This window comes from Silene latifolia, chromosome 8 (genome assembly GCF_048544455.1).
Source record: "Silene latifolia isolate original U9 population chromosome 8, ASM4854445v1, whole genome shotgun sequence".
In the NCBI taxonomy this organism is placed as follows: domain Eukaryota; kingdom Viridiplantae; phylum Streptophyta; class Magnoliopsida; order Caryophyllales; family Caryophyllaceae; genus Silene; species Silene latifolia.
Window position 1 is genome coordinate 106,148,106 of NC_133533.1, and position 10,640 is coordinate 106,158,745.

The window sequence follows — 10,640 nt, forward strand, 5'->3', positions numbered from 1 at the left end:
TTTAGGTGTCTCAGTCATTTCTTTACGTTTTCTTTTATCGTGTACACGTTAAATGTTACCATATGCAAGTTGCTTTTTCACTTTTCGTATTTTATAAATCATGTTTTTTCTCATATCCTTAATCTTTATGTCAAAAATAAACGTAAAAAGTTATCAAAACATATATAGCGAGTATAAAGAAATGAAATTACCTTCCAATATAAAGTTGTTCATGCAGAAATACACAAGCGTAGACGGTAGTAATAACTGTGCACAAAGGATTGAACATGGCAGAAAAGAGTGGGCCCCTGCGTGATATGCACCATGATTGTACAAAGAATTGGACTCCCGAACCAATTATTCCCTACATGATTTAATACCGAGTATATATTAATTACAAACAGCTACGTATATTAAAAGTAAATAAATAATTAAGACGGTGGAGTGTTTTTTTGGATTTGGTTTCCTATATATATATTTAAACGTAAAATGGCATGTGTTTTGTAGCTTACCGAAAAGAAGCAACAAGTGAGCTGTAGACTAGAACTCAAATCCCAAGCACTGGGATCGTCTCGCTCGAAATAAAATGCGATAAACCCAGATTGAATCGTTGACAAGAAACACATCCAAGCTGATAACGATAAGTGATTTGGATAACTTGCTGTCATCGGTACCTGTTTTTATTCACATTAATATAATCAAATGTTATTTCTTCAATATTTCGGAAGAGATCTTAAAATAGTACAGTCAATTTATGATTTGCTAAACGATAAAATGTATACTCGTATTAAAAAACGGAAGAGTTACCTGCAAAATGAGCCATAGTGACCAACAACAGCTACTAGCAAAGAGAAAGAGACAACCCAACAAAAAAGTATCATGGTCCAAAGAATGAAGCACAAGAGAGTTGGCCGATGGAAATTGGACATTGAGTAGCTTCGGGCCTCGTAGTAAGGCCATTGAAGCTGCTCCACCTACACAAAGCACTGTTCCCCCTATCTTGGCTATGCTACTCAACTTCTTTATATTCACTTGCTCTAGCCTTTTCAAATAAACATACATTCGAGTTAGGTTCTTGTTTTGTCTGTTTAATCGAAAATGTCTTAGTCTAGTGAGTGACTGAAATACTATGAAATAGGAGCGGGGTAGATATGGGTTTGTGGCCGGGCACAACACTGAAGAGGAACCGAGTTGGGCTCCTTATTGTCTGGACCGGGCCTACCCATATAGGGTTTATTTATTTACTAGTTTTAAACCCGTGCAAAAAATGCACGGGTCGTAATAACAGGTGTTATTATTGATACATGATCATATAAATGAGTGTTATTAAATGTGCAATGTCGTAACATTATAAATAAGCCCATAATTCAAGATTTGATGTAATATGATTTCATAATTTCAGTAACAGTCTTTTCATTCTGATGATATAATACGGTTTTTCATCATTAGCGTAACTAACCTACATATAACGTATGTATAATTTAAAGGAAAAAACAGTTTTCATCTACGACAATGGTTTTCATCATTAATGTAATTAAATTAATCGATTCAATCTATCAGTCGCTGCTTCGAACCACTATCACGAGGATATCACCCTGGTTGGAGCCCGGGAACAATGCACGTAAGTTGTATATATGAGTAGTATTTTTTTTTCAAAATGTGCTTTTCCAAAGCATGAGAGTGTATACGTAGTATATATCTAAATAGTTGATAGTTGGCCGTTACTAATATAATTTGGGGCACTTAAGCTTTGCTATAATTATCGATTAGGTTCCCCAAACAACAGCTCCCCTCTAAGTTTAGAATTGTTAATGTTATCTCCAAATTAAATGATCAAACCGCCTTTACTAACTAATAAGTTTGCATTTACATCCGTTTTTACAATTACATTAGTGTAAAACTCTCTTACGGAGTAACCTATTTTCTACGAATTTTTTTGATCTACCTCTACTATATTGTTTATGTTTACGAAAATTTAAAAAATGTCATATCAATATATTTTGTTGTTAAAATGTTCAAAACTAATATATACTGTATTTGTGATGTTGGAATATAATAGTCATACTGATTTTTTTTATTTACACAATGAATTTAACTACTAATTTTGGATGATTAATCAATATGCATTGTTCACATTTTATTTGTTCAGGTTAGAAGTAGGAGGACGATTATTTGAAAATTTTATTAATTTTTCGTAATTGTAATTTATTAATGTGTAATTGTATAATGTATGATTTTGTGTAAATGTAATCTTAATTAAATAAGATTAAGATGGTAAAGAAGAGGGTAATTAATTATTTAGAGATCATGATGGTCCCCACGTAAGGAAAAAAAAAAAGAAAAAGAAAAAAAGTTGTAGCAGCCAATAGGAATCCATTTAAAAACCCATCTTTTATACTATGTAGATTTATTGGATTTTTACCAGGCCCAGGCTGGGAATCTTTGGCCGTGACTCGGTTTGGATAGCGGGGGTGCTCGGAAAAAATGACCCAATGTTGTGGGCTGGGCCGAGCTGGCTTGCACTTTTAGCCAGCTCTATTAATCTATCTAGGGAGTTTGACAAAAAAATGCACGTTTTGAAAGGTAAGTAAAATCTAATAATTGATTCTTTAATTAGTTTACCCCAAGGTTGCAGCAATCAAGAAGGTAATTGCAGGGACCAAATTAACCATTGCGCTTGCTATTGAGGATGAAGCCAAGAATAGTCCCTCGAAGTAAGCCGTTTGATTCATCGCCACCCTGCTCAATAATAATCATACAAAAGTTCTTGATTATTTCAAATAAAAGTATAAAACCGTAGTTCACGATCTTCAACTATATTGGAGATCGGAGATGGACGGACTATCTTGCATTTATTTGAGCATCAATATATAAGTCTGTTGTATACATACGGAGCATAAAACTTAGAGAACCATCTTTAATATGATCATATGTTGACGTACCCGATAAAAGCCGTGACAAAGATCAATAGAAAGGTCCTCACTCCCATGCAAGACTGACTTGATTTATCCCTGGAAAAATATATAAGGCAGACTGAGGCATACATATTTGGTACAAAAGTAACTAAAGACTAACTTGCGTCTTAAGTAAGACTAGCTGAATTTGAAAACAAAGCCTAGTACGTACTACGTACGTTATGTAGCATATATGTTTTGCTGACCTTAAGAAATAGGCAAAAGGGGAAATGACCAAAGTAGCAATTGCTTGTCTATAAAAAATGAACACTCTAGGATTCATGCCTTGTACTAGTCCAGCCCTATTCAATAGTGTCATAGCTGCGGCAACAAATTGCAACGATACCAATGCAATTGCCGGTGCCTTTTCCGTCATCCCTCCCATTTTTCTTCTACTCTTTATTGTAGTTCTATTGTCTATAAAAGAACTTGTTTTCAAATGTTTTTATTGACACCTTATATTTATACTAAGCTTGGGAAGTCATGAAATTATTTGTAATAATGTTGAGAAAGACAAAAGCCAGTTTCAATAATAATGAACCAATCATTTATACAATTGGTATGATGATAATAATATTATACAGAGTATAATGGTTCCAGTCAAAAAATGAGTCAATCGTGAGAAATAGTAACATACATTGGATGTACTACCTCAGATTTTATTAGTTTTTGAGCTCATATGTATTTTTTTTGAGCTTTTTAAAGTTTATAAGTTACATTTTAATTTTTTGCCGTCAAAACTCAAATTTAACTGAGCTTATATGTAATGTTTTTGAGTTATATTGTAATTTTTTGAGCTTAATGTCTAATTGAATGAACTCATAAAATTTATAGTAAACTCAGAAACTTTAAAACAAAACTCGAAAAATTTATTGTAATGCTCAAAAACTAAGCAATTTAGGAAACTTTGTGGTAATAAAACGGATGTATAATCCACTTACTGGTCAATCGTTTGTCATGACTGCTGACTCATGACATTATTTTCTTTATATATATATTTGTGTATGGTATTTGAGCTAGAAATTGAACTCAATGAGAATGAAAAATCTAAGCAAGAATAAACGGGTAATTGTTTAAGGAAATTCAAAAATGACAGAAACATTAAGTTAAAACCTAGCCTCCACCATTGTATTCCATTTAATTTAATTTCACCCTTTCAAACCTTTAAAAGTAGATTTTAGGACGTATGCCTTATTTAACAGTACATATCACCTGGTTTTGAAGGGTGGCTAACTTGATTTGCGTAATTTTCAAACTATTACATGCACTGTAATATTTCCCCAAATGCACATCTATTCAATCAATAGCAAATAGGCAAATAGAAGTTTAACCGTTGTAAAAAGGTGACGTTTCTCAAAACACTTCCGTAACCAAGTGTCCATGTTAACCCAACCTACATTGAAGAGTCCTTTTCAAAGCTACATTTGAGTACAATCATTGTTCAAAACACGATCCTACAACATTCACGAATTTCTACGATTCAGTAATCAGTACAATGACAATCATGCATGATCCAGCTAATACGTTGTTATGGACGAACGAAGTAACGCGGTGAGTCGTCCTTGTGATTAATTTTGTAAGTTTTGAATTATTAAATTGTGAAGATAATGTCGGAGAATTATTTCACAGAAGATTGTAATTTGTAAAACAGCGTACAAATTAGACAAGTGTATAATTAATTATTGTGTTATGTCACTTATGTGTAGGATGCACTTCGTGTGTAGTCATTACTGAGTAAGCTTATGAATCTTTGCCTTTCATTTGGTTGTTCTACCATGTGCTGTGATACCCTACCAAATGAATGTTATATTGAGGATTATGGTACGGAGTATATAATTAGAATATACTCTCTCTTATTCTCAATAACTCTCCCCTTTCCTTTTTCATCTCTTCTGTTAGAACATATTGAGTTGATGATGCCAAGTCCCCTTATTATTTGATTATTTGCTCTTAGTTGAAAATGATTAGTGATTGAAGCAATCAAATGGACTTTCAACGATAACTCAAGATGATCAAGATAATCAAGAAAGTCAAGACAATGATATTATCCTAGCCTTAGTCGAAAAATGTAAGAATAAGTGTAACATTCTCATTCAAGTCAAGTTATGGCAAAACCATGCAACAGTACGTTGTACTGTGGTTTCTGATACTACCGTATGGAGGACGTTTTCAACGAAATGTTTTAAGTGTTAAAACTTTGCAAATTTCAAACCTTAAACATTTGAATCTTTAAAAGCTTGAAAACAATCTGAAATTGTTGAGTCACAAATCCACTTGAATAAACCTCTAGATTTGCGAAAACACCTTTTACATAAATGGTAAGTTGACTTGTCAAACTTTTAAAGCTAGAAAAGTTTTTTGCCATTTTTGTAAAAGGTCACATGTTGAGTGTATTAGCTTAAGTTTTCTGATTTCTTCAATAACTTAAGCCCCAAGCCTATAGTCTAACACTTACCATCACTCAAAGCTACTACACTTTTATACTGGATTTAATTTCCCTAACTTGTACTTACTTGAGATCAAATCCACTATAAATAGAGTGTCTTAGTCTCATTTATTTCTCAAGACTTTCCAAAGCATTTATTGTAAAACATTGCAAATCATTTGTGCATTTAAAGCTTTGTTCTTCAAGTGTTTGCAAAACGTTTTTCAGAATTTTAAAGTCTTCATTTGTTTTCGAAAAAGCTGTAAAACCTCCAAGTATCAGTTCGCTGTACTGTGACATAATGAGTTTGTTCCATGATTCTCATGTTAGATCTTAATTGTGATCTTCATGTTCATTTAAGTGAACTCTTCAGATTCAAGATTCTGTAACACCTTGAGATAGAACCCATAAACTCTTGAAGCGGAGTAGCTTTAAGTTTGAGTGCAACCGGAGTAGGTTGGCGAGTTATTTTCATTGCAAGGGGTTTAGTAAATTTGAGTAAATTTCTAAACAAACAATAAAATAACGGTTGGACGTAGGCCTCGGAGTAGAGGCTGAACCAATTTTTAAAATGTCGTTTGTTTGTTCATTTACTTTTACGTTCTTTCACCTTGCTATTTCTCGCTTGTACCTAGTGAAGTTCTGTGTCACAGTCACCTATACTGTGACATAAAACTGTTGTACCTTCTTGTGAACTTACATTCAATTAAGTTTTTCAAGTCTTGTACTTCAATATTCTTTACTTAAGTTAATCAATTAATTAAGTTAAGAATAACATTTTTAAAAGGTACACCTAATTCACCCCCTCCCCTTCTTAGGTGTTTATCGTTCCTAACTGTTCAATTGGTATCAGAGCCTCGTGCTCTTGATATTGGTTAAATCCAAAGAGTTGATCCTATAACTATGGACGATTCAAAACACACTAAGTATCCCATTTTCAATGGAGAAAACTATGCCTGGTGTAAACACCGCATGGAGCACTATGTCAAAAGTGCGGACTATGAATGTTGGTTGATCATTCAAAAGGATCACCTCAAAATCGAAGTGACTAATGCTGATGGCAATAGTACCTTGAAAAGTGAGGATAAATATGTTGAGGCCGATTATAGGAAAATCGAGAAAAACTCTAAGGCCATGTCCATTCTTCAATATGGGATCGGTGACCAAGAGATTAATCGTATATCTGGATGCGCTTCGGCCAAAGAGATTTGGGACACCCTAAACCTTGCTTATGAGGGAACGTCACAAGTCAAAAAATACCGTATTGATCTTCTCATGCAACAGTATGAGATGTTCAATATGGAACGAGATGAGTCAATTAATAGTTTGTCTTCACGTTTTTCTAGTATTGTCAATGACCTTAAGAGTTTAGGTAGGAATTTTCAATCCGAGGATTTAGTCCGTAAAATCCTTCGTAGCCTAACTGAAAAGTGGCAACCTAAGGTTACGGCTATTGAGAAGCTAAAGACCTTTCATTGCTCACCCTTGATGAACTTATGGGCTCACTTATGGCTCATGAGTTAACTCTCATGAAGCGTTCTAGTGAAAGCTCTAAAGGGAAAGGACTCGCTCTTAATGCTCTCTCAAGTGATGATGAGGATGAAGACGATGAGTTTGCAATGTTCACTAAAAACATTGTTGGCATGATAAATGGTCGAAACTCTCAAAGGTATAGCAACAATTCTAGTAAACGCCGTTTTCCTAAGAGAAGATCTAACTCCACTGTTGGTTGCTTTAAATGTGGTGACAAAGGTCACCAAATCAAATAATGCCCAAAGTGGAACGATATCAAATCTAAGGAAAAACGTGACTCTGTTAAACGTGATTACAAAAGCAAGGTAATGACTGCTATTTAGGGCATGTCTGATTCTGAAGAGGACGATGTCCTTGAGGATGAATTGGAGGCCAAATTGTGCATCTCATCTAGTTCCTCAAAAGGTGATTCCAAATCCTCAAAGAAAGAAGACATCAAATGTCTTATGGCTCACTCCGCAGATTCCGACTCAGATTCAGACCATGAGGTAATTAAGCTCAAGAAAAAGGTTCGATCCTTCTCTAAAGACAAAATCTGTCTCCTCCTAGATCAATTTATTGATAAATGTCGTGTCCAAACTAATAAGTTGGAAGCTATGCAAGTCGAAATTGAGGACATAGCTGAGGAAAATGTTATCTTAAAAGAAAGTCTAAACGAAAATGATCAACCTAGTTCCATGTTGAGTCATGAAAAAGAAATCAAAAAGTTTCGAAAACAAAATTTGTTTTTAGCCAACAAGGTCGATGAAACGGGTGCAACAGATCCCTGCACTTTTGCATCCAGTTCTAACAAAGGAAATGTGTCGTCACTAACTCAAGAACGTGACCAACTTTTGATTGACTTAGCTACTCGTAATAATGAAAAAGATGATCTTGTTAAGATTGCTGAAATGTTAAATGATGAGTCTAGTCATGTCAAAAGTGCCTTAGATCGAGTCCAAAAATCAAATGATGACCTTCTTACTCAAATTGAGAATTTGAAAAAGGCTGAATAGACTCATGCTACAGAGGTCTTTACTATGGCATCCGAGTCAAGAAAAGAAATAGACACTCTCACTAAATTAGTGTCTTCCTTGACTAAAGAATGTGACTCTCTTCTAGCTGACCTCACAATGTGTCAAAGGGACAATAAACAATTGGAACAAATTGGGTTGTTACTTAGTGATGAAGCAAGACTTGCAAAACAAGCTTTCGATAATTTAGGTAAATTGAATCTTAATCATCTTGCTAAAATAGAAACATTGGCTAAAGAGCTAAATGAGGCTAAGATGTTTTACTTAAAATGGAAAGGAAGTCAGAATGTTTTGGAGTTTATCTTAAAACAATCACAAGAATACGAAAAATTTGCAAAGAAAGCTGGACTTGGTTTCAAATGCAACAGTAGCACTCACTGTTGCACTCGAAACCAGGATCCAAGCAAAACTGACTTCCAAAGAAGAAAGTATGCCAGTCTTCCTGAATACATCATTTGTAACTGCTGTGGCAAAACCAGCCATGAGTTTAATGGTTGTGAAAAACGAGTCTATGACTTAGAAAGAAGCATTAAAGTTGCTAAACAAATTTGGATCAAGATTCAAGAAAGAGGAAGTCAAGAAAGTTATTGTCAAGAAGGAACCCAAACTTGTTTGGGTTCCTAAACTAAATGTTTGATTTCTTATAGGCATTAGTGAGGGGCAGCAGCAATTGGTACTTAGACAGTGAATGCTCTCGTCACATGACGGGAGATGAAAGCCAATTCCTCTCGCTAGAAGCCTACGATGGTGGCATGGTGACTTTTGGCGACAACAAGAAAGGTGAAATCATTGGTATTGAAAAAGTTGGTAAGTCAAAGTCATTATGCGTGGACAAAGTGTTGCTTGTCAAAGGTTTGAAACACAATCTCTTGAGCATTTCACAACTATGTGATCGAGGTAATATTGTTAAATTTCTTTCTAGTGAATGTAGAATCATTAATGGAAAAACTAGAGAACTCATACTTGAAGGTAAACGTGTCAAAGATGTCTACATGACTAATTTATACTCATTGTCGGGTCAATCACTATCATGCATGAGTGTTCAAAAGAACGACCCTTGGCTTTGGCACAAACGACTTGGTCATGTAAATGCTAAGACACTTAACACCCTCAAGAGACTTGATCTAGTTGACGGCATTCCTAACATTAAGTTTGAGTTTAAATCACTTTGTGATAATTGTGTTAAAGGAAAACAAGTTAAATGCTCTTTTAAATCCAAAAAGGTTGTTAGCACTTCCTTACCTCTTGCACTCATTCATATTGATCTATGTGGTCACATGCATATTGTGAGTAGAGGTGGAAGTCGCTATATTTGTGTCATTGTAGATGACTTCAAAAGATTTGTTTGACTTCTCTTTTTAAGTTCTAAGGACCAAACATTTGATGAGTTCTTAATTTGGGTCAAAAAGGTTTAAAACAAATTTGGTTATAAACTTGTCTCATTGAGATCCGACCATGGAACCGAATTTGAGAACTTGTCATTTGAGTCTTATTGCAATGAGAATGGTGTTAGTCATAACTTTTCGGCCGCAAGAACCCCACAATAAAATGGAGTTGTGGAACGAATGAGTCGAACTCTTAAAAATATGGCTAAGACCAGGATCATTAGCTCTAAAGTTCCTAAGAATTTTTGGGCCGAAGCCGTAAACACATCTTGCTATATTTACAATCGTGTCATGATTAGCAAAATCATTGAGAAAACTCCCTATGAACTACTACGAGGAAGAAAACCTAATCTCTCACATTTAAAATACTTTGGTAGTAAATGCTTTGTGCACAATAATGGAAAAGACAACCTTGACAAATTTGATGCTCGTAGTGATGACGGAGTTTTGTTGGTTATTCCGATCATAGTAAAGCCTATAAGTTTTATAACAAAAGGACTATGAAAATGGAAGAAAACGTTCATGTAATATTTGACGAATCTAATCTTTTTGTGTCAAACACACAGGTTGATGATGAGGATGATGAATATGATGATGATTTTGAGATTAGTATGACACGACATGATATGGATCAAGTGGTGGAAGAGGCTGAACAACAGTTGGAGCCACTATTGCCTAAGGAGGATGTCCAAAATTCAGGGGGAACTAATCGTCTTTCTACACAAGATGATGCTAACTCATCCAGGGAGAACAAGGATGGTGAAGAACAGCCAAATCAAATTATAAACGAACCACAATCACCTCCTTCAAACAATCCTCATGCAACAGTCCCCTCTACTGTTACAGACGAACAAACTGAATCCTCTAACTCACTTATTCCCAAAAAATGGAAACACCAAAGCTCAAATCCTCTATCAAACCAAACCAGTGACCTAACCTCTAGAATAAAAACCAGATCATTGTTTAAAAATTTATGTGCACACAATGCTTTCATCTCACAAATTGAACCAGACCATGTCACAGTAGCCCTGACTGATGAATGTTGGGTGATAGCAATGCAAGAAGAATTGGAGCAATTCGAAAGGAACAGGGTATGACATCTTGTCCCTAGGCCCACACAACGTACTGTAATTGGTACACGGTGGGTCTTTCCCAACAAGGTAGATGATCAATGTTGGAGAAATCGTAAGGAATAAAGCTAGACTAGTGGTGCAAGGTTTTAACCAACAAGAAGGAATTGATTATGATGAAACCTTTGCACCTGTAGCTAGGCTTGAAGCCATACGAATGCTTGTAGCGTTTGCATCTTATCAAGGTATAAAGCTTTTTCAAATGGATGTCAAAACCACAT

General features: G+C 35.0%; 1 protein-coding gene across 2 annotated transcripts in view; it reads right to left on the bottom strand.

Moving 5' to 3' along the window:
- The window catches only part of LOC141597203 (WAT1-related protein At4g30420-like), a 4,512-nt gene extending 1,043 nt beyond the window's left edge, over positions 1–3,469 (bottom strand). Inside the window, exons 1-6 of one of the 2 annotated variants that reach the window (XM_074417575.1) lie at positions 3,140–3,469; positions 2,922–2,990; positions 2,602–2,718; positions 787–1,021; positions 492–653; positions 192–343 (exon numbers count right to left, since the gene is read on the bottom strand). In XM_074417575.1, coding sequence (XP_074273676.1) covers positions 192–343; positions 492–653; positions 787–1,021; positions 2,602–2,718; positions 2,922–2,990; positions 3,140–3,318 — 914 coding nt within the window. In that variant the 5' untranslated portion in view covers positions 3,319–3,469. The remainder of the gene's footprint in view (positions 1–191; positions 344–491; positions 654–786; positions 1,022–2,601; positions 2,719–2,921; positions 2,991–3,139) is intronic. The other variant, XM_074417574.1, reaches the window with a different exon arrangement.
- Between the last annotated feature and the right edge of the window lie 7,171 nt (positions 3,470–10,640).